Below are 26,952 nucleotides of genomic sequence, written 5' to 3' on the forward strand. Positions count from 1 at the left end.
TCAAGCTTTGGTTAGTAGAACTAATTCATGTACTGTCATATTCATTTTCCAGAGTTGTTAAAAAAAGAAAACAAAATCTACTAGGTACAAGTGTTTCTTGTACAATCAGAACTATGTGGTAAGAGGCGGGAAATGTTATAATAATTGCTTTTAATTTTCCGGTTTAGATGAGCCTTTTAAATTCTCTTTTATATGTTACTGAAGCATAAAATATCTCTTTTGAAAAGCATAAGTTATGTCAAAAATAATTATTATTTTATTCTTAGGAAGTTCATGTATTTTAAGATTAACTTCTATTAATTGCCAAAATACTTTCTAAAAGTCATACTACTGAAGGGAACCATTTCAAGCATTATGATTATTTCTGGGGATAAATCACTTTCAGTTCTCTTAGGAGGATAGTATCTACTACACTATAGTACCTAGAATCAAAGTTTATATTTTATCTAAAACAATTAAATACTAAATATAACCCCAAACATAGTATTTATATAGATTCTTGAATGCATGGAATTACTTTTATTCATATTAAAGTAATATAAAATCTATCTAATATAAAGTATTAGTTTAACCAAATTAACAATCACAAAACAGCAGATATTTTTCTATTAAAATTTTTCAGTTCACTTAGCAATGTTTACTCAAATATATAATATTATGAATTTAAATATATCATCTTCTATATTTTCTGTTTATGCTCAACTGTACCCTGGTGCTTCTTTTTTTGTGTTGTTGTTGTTGTAGATGGACAGCATGCTTTTATTTTATTTGCTTATTTTTGTATGTGGTGCTAGGGATCAAACCCAGTGTCGTACACATAGTAGACAAGTGCTCTGCCACTGAGCTCTAGCCCCAACCCTCCCTTTTTAACTCTACTTATATTAACATCATAATTCCAAAATGGAAAGATGAGCCATCTCTAAAATTCACTGGAGACTAATATTCTTTCATGGAAATAATTTATAAAACATTTAAAAGTTTTCTTTAATTATTTTTATTTGGCTTTTTAAAAGTAGATAAGATTTTCATTTTAATTGTAGTAAAATACTTTCAAACTAGTTTAAATAAAGAAAAAACCAAGGAGACTGATAAAACAGTCCCTACTTTTGCTTACAATGCCTCAAGTGCCACATGCATAGTAATACATTATAGAAAAGAACTTTATGTCGTTTAGCAGATTACAAAGGAAATCTAGAAGTTTATACAAAGCTAAATTTTATTTCCCTTCTATTCCATTTATTTCCTTGTAGTTTGAACTTGGCTCTGTGTGTTACCCTTCTATAATAACCACTGTGTGACATTTATCAGTTTTCTAAGTGTTCCAATTTCTCATCTCCCCCACACCTTTTTTTTTAAAAATTTTTAAAACAGCTTCGTAACATGAGAACATTCAACAAATATTTGTCATTAGATGTGGATATATCCTATACTTTTATCACAAAATGCTCACTTTCCTGAGCTATATTAAACACCTCGCTCATAACAGGTGTATGTATAATTGAAGACCTTAAAATGTCATTTTAAAAAATGAATAGAGGGGCTGCGGATGTGGCTCAAGCGGTAACGTGCTCACCTGGCATGCTCGGGACGCTGGGTTCCATCCTCAGCACCACATAAAGATAAAATAAAGATGTGTCCACCGAAAACTGAAAAATAAATATTAAAAAAATCATCTCTCTTCTCTCTCTCTCTCTCTCTCTCTCTCTCTCTCTCTCTCTCTCTCTCTCTTTCTCTCTCTCTTTCAGAAAAATCTCTTAGTACTTGCTTCTTAGATATTATAATGTATGGCTTTTGCTTCCTTCAGACTATGAATTGTTTAATCTTCAGAAATGGTTATTATTTTCTAATCTGAAATATTTTTTCCTTAAGTTTTAGAGATTTGAATTTTATCAGGCTAAAAGAACAAGTAGATTTTTCTGCCCCAAACTGATTTATAGGATTATTATAGATGGTTTGAATGTATAGTTTTCAAATAAGATGTAGCTGGCTGATTGAGTTCAAATTCAAAACATCTCCATAAGTCAGACATGTGAAATTAAATAACTTATTAAATAATCCTTTTGTATACACTGGGTATCAAAGTTATGTCCCACAAAATAGTAGAATTATATCAGAATGACAGCAAATACATTTTTATTATAATATATTTGCTTGAAGTTAAGGTGCTATTCATCATGCCCTTCATCATGCAGTCCTTACCAAGTAGGCATTGTATCTGGAAATCACATCCTACCAGAATGCTTGGATACTTCCCAGTGAATCTGCTCCAAACTATATTTTTTGCCAGGAATTAATACTTCTTCATAATGGATAACTGAGACAGGTGGCCACCATACATCTTCACAAACTCAACAAAAGCACTACATGAGATTTCACATTCCCCTAGTTCAGTGCTGACAGATTTTTGCAACATTCTGGAATGTGAATTAACTCTTCATCAAGCAACTATAATCCATTAGCATACATTACTAGTTCAACTAGTCTAGGGCATGTCATTCCCACACAGTCAAGTGTGCCTTTGCTTACCGATTTCTCAAAAGTGAAGATGAATGGCAGGAATTTCATAATGAAAAAATGGGTCAAATTCCTTTTTATATTAAAAAAAATACATCACTAAGTTCACTGTGGTTGAATATTTGATGAATGCATCCCTGCTTTTCTGAGTAATATGGAAATGTGTCTGTCCAGGATTTTCACTGACTGCATTAATGTGCAAGTGTTTTAAATGAACATGCTTTTGAGAAAGCAGAGTAAATAGCAGATCATCACTTAGTGGTAATTCAGGGCAATGGTAAGCCGTGACATTGATCAGCCACACAAAGGATACCAGCTGAAGAGACATGAGGAAAGCTGCTCATTTTTAGTGGCTTCAGTGTATCACTATTGTTGGCCACTAGTACTTTGAGGGATGGATCATTACTGGGGTACCTATGTCTTATAAGTGTACTCTGCATCAGAGTTGAGTTGTTGGCTTCTTTCTTTTTTTTCCCTCTTTTTACCATGACAATTCTTCTATGGTAGAGTCTGTAATTTCAGTGGACCAAAAGCATCAATGTTTGAAATAATCATCTATTTTTTATGACATAACTTGAACTGCTTTTGGGCATTTTAAAAATGAATTCAAATCCTTAGAAGATGAAAGTTGTTATTGCCAAGGGCATTTATCTAGGAGATTTGATTTGTGAAAGAATTGCATAAGGAAAAACAAGTTTTGGGTTGGACTTCTTATTTGTCATAAATGGCTCCTTAAATGAATTCTAATTGATTTAAATTTAGGTATATAATATTTGCTTTATGGAAACACATTGTTACTAAATTTGGATTTTATTATTAGGATTTGGCTTTTAAGATATGTATACTCTTGGCCTCTGTTGTCTATCTCCAGATCTTTGTACTTTTGATGATGTAAAGAAAAATCAAATTATACTCATTGAGAAAAATCTCAATAATTTTTAAAAATTTATCTTGAATGCAGGTGGTTGTTTTTTAATTTTTTATTTTTTAAAAATACTTCAATGGTCAATGATAAATAATTTGTGTCCAGGTATGGGTTTTTCTAAATGGGATTCAGTTATATTAAAAATTAGATAAAACACTCAAGTTATTTGGAAAAATTCTAGATATCAAGAGATACTTAAAAAATATATGCAAATGTAGCTGAACTTTTGAGCACTTATCTTACTCTGAGTGTTTCATGAAAAAATTAGTATCCTTGTATTCCTCATGTTGCTTGTCTTAGAAAACTGCTCTCTCATTTATTCATTTCAGTTGGTTTACTGCCTCAGCTCTAGAAGGTTTTCCAAAGCTGGTCACTTAGATATCTGGTTGTTTAGATCTTTCTGTTTTATTGGTAAATTCCGAAAGTGTTGACCTAACTCAATTAACAGTTTCCTTCCTTTTTTAATTTTGAAAGTAACTTTACTAACATATTAAGTAAAATAAAATTTAAAAGGCAAACAGGGCGGAAGTTTCCAAAGCACCTTCCATGTACCAGTCATAGTCTTAGGCATCAGTGATATAGAGGTGAGCAAGACTTGGCTCCTGCTCTCAAGTAGCTGATGAAGGACAGATATGATGTACAGATTGTAAAGGGAGCACATTGTTTGTGGATGGAAAATGAACAGAGAAGGCTTCTAAGACAGGGTCACCTGTAATTTATTTTTCTAATGGGTACAGTTTTGAGACTGAAAGACGGTACCATTAATCATTATACAAGGTCAGTAGGTGTAAGCAAGGTTGTTCCAGGCGAACTGATGATCACTCCATTCTAAGAAGTCATGTGCTGAGTTCTCAAGACAGGTAGGAATTAAGCAGGGTAATTGAGGAAGAAGTATAGAAAGACATACTGGAAGATTAACATAGCATTAGATGGAAGCATGTGAAATTGCCACTTTGTAAGTGAGAAATGGCCAAATATTTGTAGTTTTGTATAGTACAATGTGATGTGTTAAGGTAACTTAAGCACAGAATATTTGTGTTTATTGACAGGAGATAAGCCTGAAAAACAAGGCTAGAACCAGGTCATGAAGTTCTTGAGTACTACATTGTGGAGTTTGGACATTGTTCTGAAAGTGATTATATGTTTATTTTAAAATGTTTAATTTAAAGTATTTAATTTTTTAATATCCAATGCATTCTCACTATTGGCAGAAGTGAGAATAGATATAGTTTTTTGTTCAAAAATTTATTTTTAGAGGCACAAAAACAAAATTAGGAAAATGAGTTCAAGGGAGAACGTGGGTTATCTTGAGAGTGAGAAACCTTTATTTTTACTTTTCAGCTTTTTGGTGTTGGTATTTTACTTGAAGCAAAAATAATGTGGATACTTTCTTTTATTAATGCCCTAGAATAGCCAAAACATTGAAATTATCTCTTCTCTGGAGATTTTGTAGAATTCCACTATAAATCTTTTGGACTTGGTGCTTTTTCTTAAGGGGTAAGGTGAATAGGAGGTAGGTACCTGAAACTTTGCAAATTTCTCAAATTTTCAAGCTTGTTTAGTTTTTTCCTTTTTCTAAAAAATTACTCATTTCATTCAAGGTTTCAAATCTCTATAGAAAGTTGAGGTAAGAAGTCTCATTTAAAAATGAGTGAATTTCATCTATTTTGTGCTTATTTATTTTTATCTTGCATTTTTGTACTCCTTTTAGAATTAGATTATCTGATGCTTTAGTTTTCAAAGAACCAACCCTTGGGTTTTTATCCATTAGTGTTTATTGTGCCTTTCTACTTTCTGCTTTCCCTTGTTCCTTTATAGTTTTTTTGTTGGATGTTTAAATTATTAACCTTTCCCCTGTTTATTGAAATTTAAAATTAGGTTCTAAGCATTGTTTTAGTTGAATTGACAGGTTACATGTTTTATATACATATATGTGGTCAATGTGTATGGGTGTATATTTGTATATGTATGAGTGTGCATATATATGTACCTGTATATTTGTGTGTAATGCATGTCATATTTGTATGATTGCTGTAATGAATAGGAGAGATGAATAATGAGGACACTACTTAGAAAGTAGATAAGAATATTATACTAGATCATGTGAGAAATTTTGGTGACCTGAGTTGAAGTGGCAGTAGAGTTGGAAAGAGGGTAGAGAACAACTGGAAATGAAGGTGTGAGAAAGGAAAGATATCTCAGAATAATTCCTAAGTTTGTTGTTTGGGTAGCTAGTATATATGAAATATCTTCACTGAATTAGGACCCATGTTCAGTATAGGAAAACGGAAGAGTAGGTTTAGGGTGGAAAGGTACATTCAGATGTGGATATCAGGTTTATAATATTTACAGTATTTTCATTAAACCCTGTTTAAAAAACAGATAGATATTCAAGTCAACAACTCATGAAAGCTGGAGATTTGGAGATTCATTAGAGATTTTGACTGAGGTGGTCTAGAGTAGTATCTCTAGGGCCTGAGGATAGTAGGTCTAAGATCTGTCCCTTAGGTCCTAGATTTCTATGAGAATTTTCTAATTTTGTGTTTGCATTTTGGCACATTTGGCACATTCTTGATTATCTTAGTGTCTACCATACTCAACAGATCTCAGTGCTGGTATTTGTGTCTGAATGGTTAAGTGATTGTCTACAGACCACATATATGGTAATAAACAAATTTGCAGTAGTAGAATTTGTATTAGGTTGATGTATGCTAATGCAAAGCTGAGAAAATCTTTCTTCAACTTTTGACCTCATATTGAATAATTTTGCCATTAAAACTTTCTTTTATGGGGATGATTATAAATGAGAGATTTTTTTAGAGAATTTCTGAAAAACCGAGATCTTAAAATGGAACTTTGTTTTATAATCATGAAAATAACATAGAGCAACAGAATAATGTTTTGTTTTAATCATCACAGGCTCATCAAAGAACATAGGATTACATTAATTATGTGCTTAGGCCAAGTGAATGCCTAATAAGATGTGCCCTCTGAACAAGGTATTTCATGGAAACTTGAAGCAGAAAAAGCACCAGGAGATCATGTGACCCATTGGGGTGTATGTGTGTGTTTGTGTGTGTGTGTGTGTGAGAGAGAGGGGGGGGTGTATGTATGTACATGTGTAAATGTACCTAATTATTACATGGATTCTTATTTAGCTGTATAAATACCAATTAGTAATGTTTATTAGCAATGCTATGATATTTTTATTCTTTTATTTTTTAGAATTTTGTTTTGATGTATACGTTTTATGAAGTAATTACAGGTATCAAAGTACAGTCACCTTTTCATACAGTTGATTTACAGAACTTATTTATTGTTCTTGACTGAAACTTTCTATCCTTTGACCAACAATTGCCCCCTATCTCCGCCCCCTTCCAGCCTGGAGTAGAGCTTCTGGCAATCACATTTTACTTTTTGCTTGTATGATCTCAACTTTTTTTAGATTACACGTTATAAATGGGATAATGAAGTATTTGCTTTGTGTGTATGTGTGCCTGATTTCTTTCATTTGACATAATGTCCTCCGGATTCTACCATGCTGTTGTAAATGACAGGATTTCCTTCTTTTTAAAAGACTGAATAATATCCCATTATATATTACATTACATTTTCTTTTTCTACTCATCTTTTGATGGACTTTGATGAGCACTTAGGATGATTTCATATTTTGTCTATTATGAATAATAATGCAATGAACATGAGAGTAGAGATTTCTCTTCAAGATACTGATTTCATTTTCTTTGGATGTATACCCAGAAATAGAATTGCTGTATCATGGAGTTCTATTTTAAAATCCTTGAGAAATTGCTGTTGTTTTCTATAATGGCCATGATAATTTATATTCCCACCAACAGTGTACAAGAATTCCCTTTTTTCCACATCCTTATCAACACTTGTTTTTTTCTGCCTTTTTTATAATAGTCATCTTAACAGTTGTGAGGTGATACTGCAGTTTTAATTTGCATTTCTCTGCCGATTAGAGATGTTGAACATTTTTTCATGTTTGTTGATCATTTGAGAAATGATAATTCAGGTCCTTTGCTTATTTTTTAATTGGGTTATTTGTTTTCATTCTATTGTCATTTGAGTTACTGTGTATTTTGGATTATCAGATGTATGCAAATATTTTCATCTAAAGCCTGTCTCTTCATTCTGTTGATTATTATATTTGTTGTGCTAAAAGGCATTTTCTGAAATAGTTTTATAATTTGTAACAGTTTTAAACAGATAAACAATCCTGTAGTACAGTTGATATTAGAAACAATAAACCTAAGCACTTTTAAAAATAACATCTATTGAATTGTAATTGAGTTTGGCTTTCTTAGCTTTATTGGGTGAACTGGTATTTTATTACTGAAAATGCTCACTATGCAGATTTTTGTAGCTCAACAAAGTGTTGAACATAGAGGGGTGACTGTAGTTGACATGGAGGTATTGCTCAGATTCCTCTTTAAAGTAGGGATTACTACCTAGCAGAGAAATGCAGAATCCAGGCAGCCTCCTCTCCCATGCTTTAAGGTCCACCTCAGCTGCAGAGTCATGACCTCTTTGTGGCAGCAGACATTTATATATTAAGCAGGCAGAGAAATCACAGAGTGCTCTGATGGACAGTACTTGCTTTAGAACTTTCATCTAAGTTGGTTAAAATTTTGTTGGTCCTGTATCACAGTTCTTTCTGAACTTGCTTTCTCTGTCTTAAAATTTACAGATGTTAATCTCAAACATTTTGTATCCCAAATACCCTATTATCTCAGCTTCAGAGAAACCAATCCTCAGTAGCTCCTGATCTCATGGAACTAGTTTTCTAAAAAAGAAATATACATAAAACAAGAAATTAAAAATATAATCACTATTATATAAAAGCACAGGTACTTTGGGAGTATGTAATAAAAGGACCTAAGTTGGTTAACTATATTGTTGTTTAGGGTTTAGTAGCCAAATCATAAATTTTGGGCTTTTACTCTTTCCAGGCCAGTTTTCTCATTTCTAATATGTGAATGACACATGTTCTCTCATTTTTAAGAGAGATACTGGCACAGGATTTCCTATGTGATTGGGGGAAGTTTCCCAGCAGCTAGAGAAACATTTCAGTGTTTCACTGTATAAATAGTATTTCAGTGTACAAATATTTCAAGCTTTTTTTAGTGTAAGTTTATTGAAGTCCCAGTTGCGAAAGCAGTTTATAGGGCGAAACTTCGATTCACAAATGAAAAAATATATTGCCATCTTTACATAGAAGGGTTTGTAAAATAAGTGTATATATTTATATAATATATATGTAAAAATTGCCGAACAAAATATTTGTCACATAGTTGTAGTTAACACTTACTATCACTTCCCGGAAATAATCCTTAGTACAGTTTGAGCATCTCTAATCTAAAAATCTGAAATCTGAAACTTTTTGAGCATTCCATGTTTTTAGATTAGGGATATTCAGCTGATAATAAATATGCATATATTCCAAAATCAGAAAAACTCTGAAATCCAAAACAAGTTCCAAGCATTTCAGATAAGGGTTACTGAGACTGTAAAGAAACAACTAAACTATTACTTTTAAATATGTTCTCTCAGGAGGATATGAAAAGAAACCTATTTGGAGAATATGGTATATTCTTTTTGACATCTTAGGATCATTTTAATGATGATCGTATTTTGCAAATAAAGTAAAGCTCTCTCTCTCTTTTTTCCTCCTGCAGTAAGAAAAGTGGAAAACCACCATTACAGAACAATGAGGTAAATTTTTATATCCTCTACATTTTGGTATTTTATATACTTAGTTTATTTTTTGTTACACAATTCAGAATTAGGATAAAATCATAGAATTTTTAGAATTAGAAGGAAACTTAAAATATCACTTTGTTGTTGTTGTTGTTCTGAGGATTAAATCCAGGGTGCTTTGCCATTAAGCCATACCCCCAATCCTCTCTGTTTTTTAATTTGAGGCATGATCTCTAGCTAAGTTGTTGTGAGCCTCTAAATTAACATTCTCTTGCCTCAGCCTCCTGAGTCCCTGGGATTACAGGTTATGTGCCATGCTTTGTAAAAATATCACTTCTAATCTGGTATGTATTATAGAATTTTTTTCTGAAATAGAATCTTGACTAGTGTCTCATAGTGTTTGTTTGAATTTGTGCATTCTGTGGAGGGCATTATTCCAATGAGGCAGTTACAACTGTTAGTTCTAGTCCATGCTGAGGTTAATTTACCCCTGCTTGCTTCCTAACTCTGTTATGTCATTTGTAGCTGTACAGGACGAATCTACTCTCTTTTCTGTGATAGACACATATATTTAAAGATAGTTGTGAATGCCAAGTCTTTTTTCCCTTATGCTAAGCAATCTTCATTTCTTCAAATATTTCTCATGTGACATGGCTTTTTGATCCTTTTTCAATTCTGTACACATTCCTTTGGGCTTAAGCTAGTTTTCTTGAACATTGTACTAAGAATATAATGTAGTTGAAATAACTTGACTGGCATGGAATATGTCAATACTATTACATTTCTTGATATGGATACCATAGTGCTAAAATTCAGTCTAAGATTGTGGTTATTTATTTAGTCATAACTTTTGTTTACATTAAGTAAAGTTTATGGTAAATTATAACCTATTGTTATCTTTCTGATGAATAGTTCTGTTGGCAGATACCTTATATTCATCAGTTGATTTCTTTCTTTTTGTAATAACAACTTTACTGTTACAGTTCATATATACTATAATATTCGTTCATTTAAGTATGTAAATCAGTAGCTATTAGTATATTCAGAGTTGAAAAGCCATCTCTGCATCTAATTTTATAAAATTTTATTAATTCCCCAATAAAATTCTATACCAAGTATTAGTTACTGCCTCAGCATTCTCTTCCCGCAGCCCCTGGCAGCCACTAATCTAATCTGTTTTCTGTCTCTATTGATCTGCTTTTTCTGGACATTTCATAGAACTAGAATCATGTAATATATGTGGTCCTTTATGTCTGTCTTCTTTCACTTTGCATGATATTTTCAAGATTTATTCATGCTGTTTTTGAATCAGTATTCTATTTCTTTCTTTCTTTCTTTCTTTCTTTTTGCTGAATAGTATTCCATTGTATAGGTATAACACATTTTATTATCCATTCATCAGTTGAGGGACATTTAGGTGGTTCCATTTTTTGGCTTTTAAGAATGGTGATGCTATGAACATTTGTGTACCGGTTTTTAGGTGGATGTTTGTTTTAATTTCTCTTGGGGATATACCTTGGAGTGGAGTTGCTGGATCACAGGATACTTCAGTTGGTTTCTTTTAAATAAATATTAATTTATACCTGTAAATGTCAGCTTAATGAATTTCACCATCAGTACTATTAGTGTACAATTCTTATATCTAGTGTATTAAGTACAAGTTATTATCTATACATTTAATTTACCTTCTCTTTCTTCCTCATAATTGCTAATAGTATTGACTAGGAAAGGACCAAGGAGATTACTCTGTGACATTTCTTAATCTTTATGGGTTTTTATTTTTGGTTATAATTTATTTAGCTGTGACTATATCTAATTATAGCAAAATTTAGTTCTTATTTGTCCATTGAGGCCACCAGAATTTTAGAGAAATATCACAATCCTTGGTTAATTTATTACATCATTTATTAAGCCAATCTTTCAATAAATATTGATTGAGTCTCTCACATATGCCTGGCATTGTTCTTGGCTCCAGATATATGGCAGTTATAAAAAATTAGTCCATACTGTCATACATTCTACATGTCAGCTAATATACTAAATACAGTATATTAACAAAGGAGAAAATTAGAATAGTTTAACATGACTTCTTTTTAGTAAACTTGCTCTACTCCTAATTATTAGCATTTCTTAAGTGTTCCTAAACCCTATGTATTATTATAGTTTCTGAATATCCTGAAGATTAACGACAAAATTTTTGTTATAATTCATCTTTCTTCTTATTTGAAAAATGGAATACAATATGCATAAGTCCAGTTTTCTGGTATATCTCTATGATTATTATCTCTTGTATGTTATATCTGAGTAATCAAAACTTAGTTATCTTAGTGATACCTATTACCTGCATGTCATATCAGCAATTTGTAGGATAGCAAGATTCATTTGACTTATTTTAGTATTTCTCCCTATTTTTCAATTTTGTACAATTTTGTTTTAACATATACTTACTTATAGGTTGTATAGTGTGAGCAAGATAAATTTAGATTAATCTAACTGATTAGTAATAAAAAATATACAAGATGTATACTGGTTCCACCTTTGTAAAATTGATAGGATGTGTATGTACACACAGACTCAGTAAAATGAAATCTGCAAGGCTATATACCAATATTAACAGTTGATATCTCTTATTTCTTATTTTTGGTTTCTTATTTTTGCTTATCAGAATATAATTTTTCTTCAGTGGATGTATTCTTATGAGATTCTTATGAGAGAAAGCAATTAAAAGGAGTTTTTTTTAAATGAGATATTTTATAATCATAATCTTTGAGATGGGGGTAGAGTGAAAGAATTTTCACAAGGCATGAGATTTAAGGATGGGTAAAGGATTTAAAGTTAGCAAATAGTACAGAAAGATAGTTTGATTTTAAAGTGTACATTTAATTTTGATGTGTGTGTTATAAAGTTTAAAATAATACTAGGTGCAGTGAAGCACACCTCTAATTCTGGCTACTTGGGATGCTGAGGAAGGAGGATCACAAATGAGACCCTGTCTCAAATTAAAAAACAAAAAGGCCTGAGATGTGCCTCAGAGCTGGAGTGACACCCCCGGGTTGAATCCCTAGTACTGTAAAAACAAAATTCAAAATGTATAAAGCTATACAATGTGCTAGATGTCATATTTAGCATTCCTGGGTATATTTTATATTTTTAGGTTGTGTGGGTAGGTTTAAATATGTATATATCCATCAACTGTACAAGTAGTTTACGTATTTAGAAACTTCATAAATTCACCTGTAAAATAAAATATAGATATCATTCTGACTTTTTCCCCCAGCCTAGAGCTATCTCCGTTGATACATCTCTAGCTCTGCAGCTATAGCTGGAAATGTTAATTTAACTACTCTGTAGTATTCAATGTTGAGTGAGTGTGAACTGTTTCCTTCCCTATTATAGTATATAGTTTTCATTTAATAAATTTACCATAATTTATGTAATATTGATGTTTATTTAGATTGTATTTATTTAATAGTATTATAAACAGTGCAGTCTTTTTTCATTTGTGTGACTAAGTGTTTATGGAGGAATATCTGTAGGATAAGTTACTATAAATAAATTTGCTAAATTATTTTACATTTTATAGTGTGCATTTTACATTTTGATTAGATGAAACATAATAGTTGTACCAATTTACACTTTCTCCAGCAACGTACAGTAGTACTTATACTCTAGCCAGCATCATATGGTCTCATTTGCTATTTTAAACATCTATCTTTTTCAGTTAATTTTAGTTCATCTCACTTTTACAAGTTGATTGACATTTCAGTAGGAACGTCTCATTGCCATTTGATTTTTCTCCAGAATGTTACTTTTCTTTTCTTGAGTGTATTATTACTTTAACTTCTTATTATTTGTATCTAATGGTTTGTTTGCCTTTTCCATATAAATACATAGATTTTAAGTACTGGGAAGTGGGGTAAGGGTATATCATAGTTGAAGAGCACTTGCTTAGCATGTAGGAGACCCTGGCTTCAGTCTCCAGCACTGGAGAGGAAAAAAAGTCTAAATATTGGGAAAGTTAGAGGTTGGCAAAGTCAAGTTTGAATTTAAAATTAATTTTTAGGAAAGGCTAGTAGTATTAGGAAACATGCTGTCTCTGTAGGTACTGTATTCTTATTTATATTGGTTTCAAGTATGAATTTTACTGTGTAAATGTAGAGCATCTTGCTGTTCTGTTCTTTTCTCTAATTCTGTCTTTTTGAGCCAACCCTCCAGTCCAGGTGTTTCTTTGTAGAAAACTCTCTGATGACTTTCGGAAGAATGTAGTTTCCTTCATGGTCTCAAAGGTAATGAAAATCCAGTCAGCTTTCAAGTAACTTAAGAATAGAAACCAGTGACTAGAGGAACAGAAGAAAAAGAGGAGGAGGAACTAGAGACCACTTACCTGCTAATATTTTAAAATGCTAGTGTTACTCTCATAACATTTTTTTAAAAAGCCTTCTTCATTGTGTCATTATTTCATGGACATTTAATTTCAGAATTATAAGCTAGGAATGGATGGAGGGTACTGAGATTATAGTCTGTTAATAGTATATATTGACTATAGATAGAGTGAGGTGAAGGGGTGGTGGTGACAGAAGGAAAATTTTGACAGTAAAAGTCTAAATTTTTTTTTTAAAGTAGTGGGTTGTATATTGCCTACTGTTTATTTTTTTCTTCCTGTATTTTCTTAATTTGGGAAATAAGAGATTTAGGTTGAAGTAGTAAGGTTTGGTTTGAGGATAATAGGCTATCTCAACTAGATTTTTTTTTTTTTTTTTTTTTGGTGGTACTCAGGATTGATCTTAGGGGCACCTGGCCACTGAGTCACATCCCCACCCCTGTTTTGTATTTTATTTACAGAAAGGGTGTCTCACTGAGTTGCTTAGCACCTCGCTTTTTGCTGAGGCTGGCTTTGAACTTGCGATACTCCTGCCTCAGCTTCCCGAGCCACTGAGATACTGGTGTGTGCCACTGTGGCTGGCTTCAACTAGATTTTGAGTAGGATTTTAGCCTCTTTTGTTTACTGCTGTGTCCTGATCATTTGGTATACTGCCTTGGATCAAGTAAATATTTGTTGAATGAATAAATGAATGAAAGAATGTATGTGTAAATACAGTAGACTGTCAGTGTAATTCAGTAGGAGTTGGTTTATATCTCTGAAAGACTTGAAACACTGAATCTCCGTACAGCAGTGATAGGGTGGACTGATTTTTTTCTCGTTCTCCCCAGCACCCCCTTTTTATTACTGGGATTGAACCCTGGGTTGCTTTACAACTAAACTACATTTCCAGACTTTTTTGTTTTTTAATTTGGCACAGGTTCTTGCTAAGTTGCCCAGGCTGACCTCAGATCTGCAATTCATGGACCACTGCACCCAGTTAGTTCTTTCTGTCTATCCTTTTCTTCAAGCTTCTTTGTCTACAATTCTGAACTACTTGGTGCCTATTTATTAGGCTTATATAAATCACTTTGCACAGTGAAATACAGTACTAAAACTATTCACTTTAAGTTCAAGTTAGATATTAATTAAAGCATAATTACTCTGAAGTTTGTGTAATAGTAGTCTAACTAATAGTAGCTATGGGTATTTGTTTGTCAAGAGGATAGTACTGCTGGGCACAATGAGGCATACCTGTAATCCCAGTTACTAGGGAGGTTGAGGCAAGAAGATCACAAGTTCAAGGCTAGCCTGGGTAATTTAGTGAGATCCTCCCTCTCTCTCTCTCTCTCTCTCTCTCTCTCTCTCTCTCTCTCTCTCTCTCTCAATAAATAAATAAATAAATAAATAAATAAGGATTGGGGATGTAGCTTCCGTAATTTGTGTAAGGCCCTGGGTTTAATCCCCAGTTAGTTAATCAAACAAGTTAGTGAACTTTGATTTTTGAGAGTCAGAAAAGGGCTAGGTAGGGATTGGGGTTCTGGAGTGTCTTGCCTTTTCTAAGAAGTTTCTCCCGCTGTTTCCCCAGATGGTCTAAGGGTATTAAAGTAAATATCCTCTACCATAGGCTATTGATGTCACTGTCAATAAGGTAAATATTCTCTACCATAGACAATTCATAGATCCAGTGAAAATAAAGAAATCTCAGAGGTAGAGAACATCATTTTATCTTTAATGTCTCTACAATAGTCAATTCTCAGTCCTTTCTGTGACCTCAAGGCTCTGTTCTGTCTACCTTTTGACCTTCTGTCATTCTTGTTCCTTTTGCTCTAGCATCTTGCTGTTAAAATGCACAACAGTTTTATTCCCAACACTGGGTTTTTGTGCTGCTGTTCCTTGTGCTTCACCCCCGTCCTCCTTTCCCAAATAATCTTGTGGCTTCATTTTATTTATGTCTCAGCGTAAATGACAAGAGATCTTTCTGGCCATCCTGTCTGAACCATTCTTATTTTTCTTAAGGCCTTGTCTAGTCAATTTGTAATAATTTTTTTTATTGGTTTCCTTTTTTTAAAAAATCTGTTTTCCCTGATAGACTGTGTTGCGTGAATAAAGGAACCTTTTCTGTCTTTGAATTTATAAGGAGGAGAGAGTGAATTAGCAAATTGCTTATTGGAAATCTAGGAATCCAAAAATTTTCTGATTTTTATCACAGAAAATCCTGTTGTAATTTTCTTTTTTTGTAGTCTTCTGTTAATCAAGAAGTAGGTAATAAAAGAAACATTAGTAAGTACTTGAAGATTTCTTAACTCTTCTCTGATCTCATCTACTACTATGCCTTTCTCAAAGCTCCATCCAGACTGGTCATTTTGTTATTCCTCAAGCACATTAAACATGCTTTCACCTTGTTATTTTGCAGTTGTTTCTTCTGCTTGCTTCTAGATATTCAGATGGCTCCACAACTCCCTTCCCTATTCAGTTTCTAGGGAACATCTTATTTTCTGGGAAGCGTGTTTATGAAGAACTGTGCAGTAATCATCTTGATAGTTGTCTATGTTGACTTAGATGAAATATTTAATCTTTTTTGTTTTAACTGTCTTAAAAATGTTTTGTTTTGTTTTTTAAATGTAGAAAGAAGGGAAAAAAGAGCGAGCTGTGGTGGACAGGGTGTTTTTATCAAGGCTCACACAGATCCTGAAAATCATGGTCCCTAGGACATTTTGTAAAGAGGTAAGTCTTATGAAATTGTAATGTTAAATGTTAAAGTTTAAAGGTTTTGAGATTAGAACAATAAATTATAACTCTTAGGTAGTACTAATGGTCAAATGTTTTCTGTGTAAATAAAGAAGACTACTAACTTTTTTGTCTCTAAATTAGTCCGTCATGTAAGTATGCTTGCTCAGTGCCAGCTTTTACATAGTTTTCTGTTTATGAGATATTATTTCATTCTGTTTTATGTAAAATACTAGAGTATTGCATTATAGCTACCTTCCATGGTGTTGCTTCAGTGTTAAGTACTGTTATTAAAACCAAGATTAAATTTAAAAGGACAAAGCATTTTTATAACATTGAGATGATTATAAGTCATATTGGTATAGAATATTTTTGAGGGTTGCTTCTTCATATTTAATTAAATATATTTCTAGGATACCTCAAATGGTATCTAAATTATTTAAATATTTTCAGGAAGTGAGCTGGTTGTAGGAATAAAATTTTATTATCCTTTCTTTTTTATCAAGATTATTTTTATCATTATTTGATAGACATTCTTAATGATTATTAAAATAATGCAGCGTTCTTTTTCATTCTTCAGCATTCTTCCATTGTGTAATTAGAAATATCATTGCCTTTGTCTCCTCTTCCTCCCCATGCCACATCTTTTTAGTCACTGGTATCTGCTTATTTTTCCTCCTGTTCTTAACTGGATATTAGTGTTTTTTAATTAGTCACACTTCTGGAATTTTCTCTTTTAAAATGTTTTCTGTCATTTTATCATTTTAAAATATTTCCCATTGTATTTTAAAAAGCATTAGCCTTATAATGTATTAATAAGATATTCCCAAAGCACTAGTTCCCCAAGAGCTCACCATTCTTCCATCACATGGGACTCATTTTCTTTTGCTTGGCTTTGTGTCCTTGAGAAACTAGGAAATAATGAGAAATAATGTAATAACATTTTTTTCCCTAAGTAGACAGGTAATACTTACTTCTTAAATAAAAAATTGGAAAATGCAGATAGATACATTTTCTTCTCAGCCCTATCATCTTCTCATTCATTTTAATGTATAGTCTTTTTGTGTACGAACATGTATTTTGATAAAAATGAGATCACACACTTCTAAAATCTACTCCTTCCTTTATATTATAAATGTTCTATTCAAGTACCCTAGAGTTTCTCATAACTTAGTTTTCCCCTTTATATTCCTGCTGTTTTCACTATGTCTTACCTGCATTATTACTTGTTTATTGCTTCTTTCCTTGTCCAGTCTTCTTTCTAAAACACATAAAAACATTTGGCTTCTTTTCTCTTATAGTCACAATCTGACTTTAGCCTTCCTTTCAATATCATCTGCTTAGAAGATTATTTAGTCTTACAATCAGATTCTTGTGCTTTCACTTGTTCTCAATGTCTTCTGTCTAACATCCTGCCCTACCACTCCCCAAGCCAGATATGTTAAAAAAATAAAAATAAAACTTAACACTTGTTACCTGCTTTGTGAAGATTTCTTATAACTCTTTAGGCACAATGTATTGTTTTCTGTGTTCTACACCTAACTGGTTTTGAAGAATCTCTATTAGAAATGGAAGTTACTCTGGAAAGATTGGCATCTTACTCACTAGAAACTTAGCAGCTCAGTGCTTACTTTGCCGATTGCAGGTGTGCTGCATGTACAGTGAGTTCATCAGGGCACTGTGGATAATCCCCCAGGAGTCAATGAGGAGGTAGAAAGGTCTTATTTGACTAGTTTCCCAGTTGTGTTTAGATCTAGCTGTGTCACAGAGTCATTTTATATACTGTCTTTGAGGGATGTAAAAATTTAGGTTTAACCCCAGTTCAAGGAAGCAGAATAAACTCCCTTAGAAGTATAGAAAATGGAAGAGAGAGAAAGAGAAATGAAAATGCAGCACATATGAATGTGTGGAAGTTGGTACAAAAGTTGAGAGATGGATTGCCTAAACCAGTGCAGATCTTTAGTTTCTATTGCATGCATACATTAGTAATAGGGAATCGTGGTAATTTTAAGGATATCCTTTGTATGAAGGCATTTCACAATTGTCTAGTTCACCAGATTTTGTGATAGTGAGACAAGTAAACTTCATACTCAGGTAAAGAAAAAAATGAGCCAAGAATATAAAGTGAAGGAAAACATTAACAGTCTGATGTTTTCTTTGTACCTTAATGATTACTTTAGAGTTGAGACTGTATTTAAAGTTGGTATTATCATAAGTTAAATTGACATCTACAGTTAGCATTTATTAAATGAACATGTATACATGTAACATTTAATAAATGCTAACTTAGATGTCAATTCTTTAGGTTCTTCTGTTGTCATTTAAATAGTTTGGGATGTTGGGATAGGGTAGGAAGGTGATATCTTTCTAGCTAACTCTGGCAAACATTGGGGTAGCAGCTGCCACAGCTCATTTACATAATTTCTTTGATGTAATAAGTTCTGTGCTATGACCCTCTGCCTTGTCTTTCACTTTCAAGGGCCATATTTCCAATATATTCACCTTTTAAAAAACAGTGTTTGTTTCACAAAAAGTATATAAGTAATAGATGGAGTTGTCCTTCACTTCAATAACTTTGAACACAGTATCCAACAACCTCCTTCCTCCAATTCCCTAGGTCCTTTCCCCAACTTTAGCTTGTTATGTTACTTTTATATTCTTCCAATTTAGGAGTTTTCAAAGATCAGCTTTGAATTTGTTTATTGATGGGGGAGGAGGGAGTGGTGTCAGGATTCTCATCTCTTCCTGTTTCATGATCTATCTTGCACAGCATTGCTTAAGTAACATTCTCAGAATATCTCTTTTTAACATTTTGTTCTACTTAGTAGCAGTTTACAGTGATTTCATATTGACTTTAAATTTGGCTCTATATGCAACACCATACTTCATATGGTTTTAATTTTTCCCACCATTAAATTCTTCACCTGTTCTTTTTACCTGTAATCCCAGTTGTCATCTTTGTTTTACTTAATTTATTTAATGTATTTCTATGCCGTAATTGTCTTTGCTACTCCACACCTTTCCATCCTATCACTTTTTATATGAAGTTTCACAAGTGTACTTGCTTGAATTTGTCTGTTTTCTTGTTATTTTTTTTTATGTGTAAATCTTGCCATAATAACTCAGAGATCCATTTTTGAATTCCAGATGAGAGAGATTAAATGATCTATAAGGCCTTTTCCATTTATTTTATAACTTTAAGTTTCCTTTTAGGCTATGTTTAAAAATTGCCAATAGCTAAAATGTAGTTCAACTGTATTAAGGTACAAGAAAGCTTTAAATTTTGAAACCAAAAATCTTTACCAGGTAATCGTCCTTTTAACTTTTACAAATGCATTTAATTTGTAATACTTGGATTTATTTTAGACAGGATACTTGATACTTATTGCTGTTATGCTGGTGTCTCGAACATATTGTGATGTTTGGATGATTCAAAATGGGACACTCATTGAAAGGTACTTGTCCATTCACCTTCCTTGTGTAAATACATATATATATGTGAAATACTAATTGTCTCATATTTAAGCTTTGTCTTATAAAACAAAAAATATTTATAGACAAAAATAAAAATATTTATTAACAAAAATTCTAAATCAGGCAAAGGATACTTCAGTCAAATTTGTTTATTTAAAATTTTTTGTTTCCCACATTCCAGGCACTGTACTACATGATAATAGGGATATATATACTCCAACAAAGAGGAGAAATTCTGTACCAAGGCTTGCTGAGCTGACATTTTATAGGGAATTAGAAACAATTAATCTCAAAATTAAAGTACAGTACAAGTGCAATCATAGGAATTTAAAAGAGCCACCAAGTGGGATATCTAATATGAATAATATAATTTTTTGGAAAAATCAAAGCATTTCAGTGAATTACATTGAACATGTTGATTAGAAGAAAATAATACTTAGACCTTTTTTCTGCTTTTGAATTTAGTATTTTAAAAAAATTTTTTCATCATATTCTTTCTATATGTTATTAATCACAAGAATTTATAATTTTGTTTTAACAACTTCAGAAATGCTAGATTGGATATGGTTGTTATAACCATTCACCATTTGTCTTATGATGAGGAATGTATTATGATACCAAATGAATGTCAAAAGTTTTTTTTCTTGTCAGAAAAATTTTTAAAATACTTAATATAAGGTAACTTTTTGAATGAGACACCTAAATTTTGACTTATTTTTCTAGGATAATAAAGAAGTTTAGCTGCAGAGGATTAAAGCCCTTAAATTAAGCACATATCTCTGAATATAGGTAAATTATGTAGGTTTTTAAATTTAACACAAGCCTCCCTAAAACTATTAGTAAGTCCTATTCTTTTCTATTTTATTCATAGTGAAATATGAACATAGCTCAATGTTAAATGTCTCAGGTGCTTCTAATTGCAGCAAAGGTTAAAGGTTACTTTATTACAAAACAATCCTGTGGCTTAGGTTTCCAACTGCCATTACTCAGAGCCAGTTGTTTTCCATTCTTTTTACTGTTTCATTTTATTTCTGTGTTTTGGCATAACATACTTGTATTTCTGTCTATAGATTCTTTCAGTTCTAAAATGTATGTATACATTTCTTATTTTGGGATGAGAAAATTAGCTCTTTCATACTCCTGTTGATACCCCAAATCATATTCTCAATGTCATGTTGCAATTTTTGTTAAATTTGTATTTATTGGTTACATGATATTGACTATTGTTTACAGCTGAGCCACATGTTTAAAAAACATTTTTGTTTTTGGTCCTTGCATTTATAAATTGCAAAGTTTTGTTTTGTGCACTTTTAATATTTTGCCTACTGTTATAATTTAGCTCAGACCTTTTGACAAAACTATAAAGTCTTCACAGCATTATAGTATGTCAAAGGTAGTAGGTAATCTCTCAGTTTTATGTCTGTGTTTCCACCTCTATGTCCCTTTAGTTTCCTGTCTTGCTGCTCTAATTGCTATTGATTCTACTTTAGATCCACTGAATAGCAGTTATTTTGAATTGGCTTTTTTATTTTTGGATATAAGTATTGTACCAGGGCCTTGCAGAAGCTTGGTAAGAGCTCTATCTCAGAGCTAGCTTCCCAGTCCTTTTTATTTTGAGACAAGATCTTACTAAGTTGCTCAGTCTAGCCTTGAACTTGAGATCCATCTTCCTTAGCCTCCTGAGTCACCAGGATTATATGTGTGTGCCACCATACTCAGCTTGACTTACTTTTATAATTATTTGGGGAATGAATTTTTTTTTTTGGTATTGGGGATTGAATCCAGAGGCACTGAGTAACATCTGCAGCCATATTTTATTTTTTATTTTGAGACAGGATCTCACTAAATTGCTTAGGGCTTTGCTAAGTTGATGAGGCTGGCTTTGAACTCTAGCTGTTCCTGACTCAGCCTCTGGAGCTGCTGGGATTAAAGGATCATGCCATGGCACCTGGTTGAAATGAATTTCTTTCATTTTTCTCTCTTGCAATAAATAACCTATTTTCTGGATCTTTTAATGTTTTCTTTCTCAGTTTACTTTCTTATTTTGACAGTTTTATTTCTGAGAAGAGCTACAAAGGAGATAAATTTTTGAGACCTTGTAGATCTGAAAATGTCTTTCTTTTGCTTTCACACTTGATTGATAATTTAGATGTATTTATGTATTCCAAGCTGGAAATTACTTTACCTCAGCATTTTGAAACCATTTTTCTTGGTTTTTGTCTCCCAGCCTTGGTTGCAGAATGACGAGAATCATAGGAGAATTTTTTTTTCCAGTTTTCAATTTTTTAATTTTATTTTTTAAATTGCTTTTTTTAAAAATACATGGCAGCGGAATGCATCACAATTCTTATTACACATATAGAACATAATTTTTCATATCTCTGTTTGTATATAAAATATGTTCACACCAATTCTTGTCTTCATATATGTACTTTGGACAATGATGTCCATCACATTCCTCATATGGAGAATTTTAAAAACTGCTGATGCCTGAGCCTCACCCATAGAGATCCTGCTTCAGTTAGTCCTCACTTGTTGAAATGTCTTAGGTGCTTCTAATTGTAGCAAAGGTTAAAAACCACACACCTTAACTTTTAACAACATCATCAATATCACTATGGAATTTTGTCCTTTTTCTTAAAATGAAATATGCTGCCTTAAGTGATTCAGCTTATTTAATTACACTTAATGAGTGTAATTAAATGAGTTCAGCTTATTTAATTACACTTAATGTCTGATACATGTTATATAAATAAATATTTAAGAATTTTAAAAATCTATATACCCACATTGGGTCTTGAGGCCTATTGTCATTCTCATTATTATTTTTTAATGTTTAGGTATTACTGTACTTGAAAATTTCACTAAACATTGGTATGAATTTTTTTCATTTTTTTTGTGCTGGTCATGAGGTGGGCTCATTTTAATTTGGGAACTCATTCTTCATTCTGGGAATATTTTTGTTGTTGTTTTGTAAAAAAATTCTTCCTCTTTTTTTTTTTTTTTTTGAAATCTTTAGTTGAGAGTTGAATCCCAGACTGATCACCTGTATATTTTTAAATTTCTATTTTCAACTGTGACATTTTATTGTCTTTTCTGGGACATTATTATCCAGTGGATTTTTGTTACAATATTATTTCTTTTCTAAAAAATTTTCTCTTTCCACTTTTTTTGTGCATTATAATTATACATAATGATGGGATTTGTTATTATATATTCATACATGTACACAATATAATTTTATTTCTAAAATTTCTCTTGCATGTGGATGTTTCTGTAGCAATCATACTTTAAAATATGCAATATTTTTCATCTCAAGCTATTAAGTTTTTAAAAGTATATTTTGTTTTAGTTTTTGTTTTTTAGCTCTCAGTGTTTTTTCTTTCATGGTCCTTTGTTATTCTGGTCTTTTCTCAAGTATTCTGTGGCTCTTGACCGTGAATTCATATTTAAAAGTGAAGATCTTAAAAAGCAGGAATAAAGGCTTATTGATTGTCTGGTCTCCCTTGGGGGGTGTATGTAGGAGCCTTTTTATGTATATGTGTCCTAGTGAGGAATCCTCTAACATATTCAAAGAAGTAAAACATAAACATAAGTGAAATATTTGTTCATTGCTGCTAGTATATTAGCTTGAAGAAAATCAATTTTATTGCTAAGTTCTGTTTTTATAAACTGTGTGCACAAGTAATCTGAGACCTTACGTATCTGATGGATAGAAGACATTTATGTCCTTTCATATGAGTTGTAAAATTTAATTTTTCCTTTGATAATTTTATCTGTGACTTTAAGTGCCTTACATTTTGATAAAAGTATCATCTCCCCAGTTATAATATTGTTAATTGCCTTGTGGCAAAAATATACAGGTTACATCCACTATTGAACAACATATTAGGTATCTGTGTAGAATCAGCCACATATTATTTATAAAGAACCCTGAACAGTAATAGAATAGATTAGAAAATCACTTTATTTTTGAAAGTTTTCTCCCATTTTATTCAGGTTTTGTGATTTCATACTTTAGCAATCCAAAAGAATAATACTTTTTTTTTGTATACTAGGGATTTCCAACTTTAATTGAATACACAATAATTTTAATTTTGTTAAATACTAATAATCTGGAAAAAATACACAGCCAAGAGTAGATAATATATTAATTGGTAATGATGCACAAGAAGAAAGTTACTATGTAGCATGAGCCAGTTTATTATTCTACTAGATAGTCAACCTACTGGATACTCAGTTTTAAATTTTAGTTACAACTGGGTCTGGTGGCACACCTCTAATCTTAGCTACTTGGGAGGCTAAGACTGGAGGATCCTGGCTGAGTTTTAGTTCAGCCAGGCAATACAGTGAGACCCTGTCTTAAAATAAAATGGAGATTTTTAAAAAGTTTTTTATTTTTTTCTGAAATTTCTTAAGGTATTTTGATATTCAAACATATAAAGAAGCTGCAAGAATAGTACAAGAAATTTCCTCATCTTCTTAACCTACATTCACCAATTATAAAATAGTAACATTAAAGTTGTTGATTTTCTACTAAGTAAATATTTTTGAGACTCTGTTATGTATGAGATCTTTGATATTTGGTTAAATATTTTTAATATTTGGTCAAATTAAAAAGTATTAAAATATTGTGCATTCATAATGTGAGGCAGTTTATTTGAATAATTAATACATTTCTCTTTATCACTATTAAAAGCACATTGTCAAAGGATTTATCGGTCTTTTATTTTTTGCCTCTTCCAGTGCAGGTCTATTTTCATGTATTTCTGCTAAAAAGAGTCTCCAAAAGACTTGTTCTTAATGCATTTTAGTATTCTTTGTATAAGTTCATTTGTTGTAGAGTCTGATGACTTTCTAGCATAGACAGATCTTAGTCGGATGGATATGTCTTTAGGTAGAAATTATAATAATTCAATAAATGCAGATATGGAGGCGAATCCTTCTTAACATGTTGCTGCTTTATCTCATCATAAAGATATATTTTGTTTTCAACCATTTGGATAAAAGCATTCTAAAATTTATCAAAGTATCTTTTGTAAAAAGTCCTTATATATTTTGGAATAAAGATTGGGACTACTAATAAAAATTTTCTTTGTTAATTATTATTTTTCTTTTGCAGTGGAATAATAAGCAGAAATAAAGCTCTATTCAAGGAACCATTTTATAAATTTATAGCTGCTACTCCAATGGTAAACCATTGCTGAATGATGGCATTTGCTTTACCAAATTTTAATCTGTGTGCTTCATAGCTTGGGCAGCACTAAAGCACTTTGGTTTTATGTAGTTTGGTTCAAGCAATTTTAACTTAATTAAACTTTTAAACTTTTTGTACTATATAATTGCTTAATGTTTCTGATATTCTTATTGCTATAAAAAATTTTTATGTGGTTCCATTTTAACTTCTAGTTTAATTTTTTTAGACTTTATTTGCTTTTTAAAGGTTATTTCAAAATTGGACTATGAATTTTTCAATTAGTTTAAGATAACATTTCCCAAAGTGTTGTCCAAGGAAATGCTACATGCTATAAGCCCCTGTTAGAGAGTTACAACGATGATAGTATGTATTAAAATCTTTGAGAAGGTCTTTTTGGTAAAGGCATTTATTAGCTTTCTTTAACCCAAATTTCCTCAAATTTATTTACCTATTCCCTCATAGAAAGGAAATTATTTCTCTATCATTTATCAGTCATTTTTTGGTGGGGCATTGTGTTAAATCATTTAGTCCAGTGTTTCTTAAAATATATTTTATTACATTTGGGGAAATTAATGAAAATTCTTAGAAAAAAATTCTGTGATGAAATAAATTATATCTCTTTAGTAAATCACAGACACATCATACTCAGAGATCTTTATGGTACAGTGACTTTCAAACTTCAAACTTATAAAAGAGAACTTTTTATTAAGAACTAAATTTTAATGTGTATTTTAAAGACAGATAAGTGTGTAAAACAGATCAAAAGCAGACAAAAGAAGAGCTGGTTTAGCTGAACTATGTCAGGAATCTGAAGCTTTTACAGAACCATTCTTTGACTTCTCTAATTAGAGTTGAGTCCCAGGGTTGGAAACTAGGACCCACAGGGGAACTCTCACTACCAGTCATGGGTTTAAGGAAAATTTTGTTAGCACATGAGCCAGGCCCTTGGCTGCTTTTACTCTATAGTGGAAGAATTGAGTAGTTGCAACAGGGACCTTAAGGGATATGAAGCCTAGAATTCTCATTCTTGACCCTTTAAAGGAAAAATTTACTATTTCAGTTTATCCATAGTGACCCATTCCTGGGGCTATGAAAGTTGTTAATTGTTTCACTATCTAAACTCCTTTTGTGATAACTTAAGCCTTTTTTTTTTTTTTTAAACAAATTCCCAGTTTTAGTAAGGAAAGAACTAGTTATTGTTTTTTTTTTTTTCTTTTTTGGTGGTGTTTGGGTCTAATCCAAGATCTTACATATGCTAATTAGCTGTAACTTTACCATTGAACTGCATCCCCAGCCCCTAGTTATCATCATCCTTATTTAATTTTGTCATCTGCAGAGTGAGGTTCATGAAGACTCTTAAACGATAGCATTTCAAAGCTTGAAAATGTTTTGTAAGAAAATATTTTTTCTTATCTTTGTTTCTATTTTTTAATTCAATAGAAATTTCCAAGAGTAAATTTAGACTTTTGCAGAAATTTTCTTATTAATTTTGCTTCTTTTGCAACTAACGCATTGCATGTGGTGGTTTGCAGTGGTATCATTGGTCGTAGCAGAAAAGATTTCAAGAGGTACTTATTCAACTTCATCGCTGCCATGCCTCTCGTAAGTTTCATTCTTGAAAAATCTTATTCATCTAGGGAAAATTTTCATCTTATTAAAATCTTTAAAGATTTTTAGTTATTAAGTTCTTTAAAGATTTATGATACAAAGTTCTAATTTGAGTTTAGTTTTGTAATTTATAGTCTAATATTTAAATGTAAATCATCACAGTAGGTAGAAAAATTAAAAGAAATTGTTTGGTTCAATTTCACTTGTGGTATACATATTTTAGTGAGTTTTATTTTAACTTTCAGGCCATATTTTCCCCAGTGTTAGTATTTAGTAGCATTAGTAGCACTCCTCTCCTAGTGGTGACAACCAAAAATGTTTCTAGATATTGTGCTAATTTGGGGGCAAGATTGGGAAGCACATCACCCTGGTTGAGAGCAATTGCTTTAAGCTATTATAGGAATTTATCTTAAATTAGAATTT

General features: G+C 31.8%; 1 protein-coding gene and 1 pseudogene across 2 annotated transcripts in view; one reads left to right on the forward strand and one right to left on the reverse strand.

The window, feature by feature from the left end:
* Nucleotides 1–26,952, forward strand: part of Abcd3 (ATP binding cassette subfamily D member 3) — an 86,425-nt gene that overhangs the window by 21,349 nt on the left and 38,124 nt on the right. The window contains exons 2-5 of one of the 2 annotated variants that reach the window (XM_005327707.5): nucleotides 9,139–9,175; nucleotides 16,149–16,247; nucleotides 19,617–19,705; nucleotides 26,454–26,523. In XM_005327707.5, coding sequence (XP_005327764.1) covers nucleotides 9,139–9,175; nucleotides 16,149–16,247; nucleotides 19,617–19,705; nucleotides 26,454–26,523 — 295 coding nt within the window. The remainder of the gene's footprint in view (nucleotides 1–9,138; nucleotides 9,176–16,148; nucleotides 16,248–19,616; nucleotides 19,706–26,453; nucleotides 26,524–26,952) is intronic. The other variant, XM_078026779.1, reaches the window with a different exon arrangement.
* LOC101963330 (F-box/LRR-repeat protein 3 pseudogene) lies at nucleotides 2,196–3,002 on the reverse strand (annotated as a pseudogene).

This window comes from Ictidomys tridecemlineatus, chromosome 11, assembly GCF_052094955.1.
Source record: "Ictidomys tridecemlineatus isolate mIctTri1 chromosome 11, mIctTri1.hap1, whole genome shotgun sequence".
In the NCBI taxonomy this organism is placed as follows: domain Eukaryota; kingdom Metazoa; phylum Chordata; class Mammalia; order Rodentia; family Sciuridae; genus Ictidomys; species Ictidomys tridecemlineatus.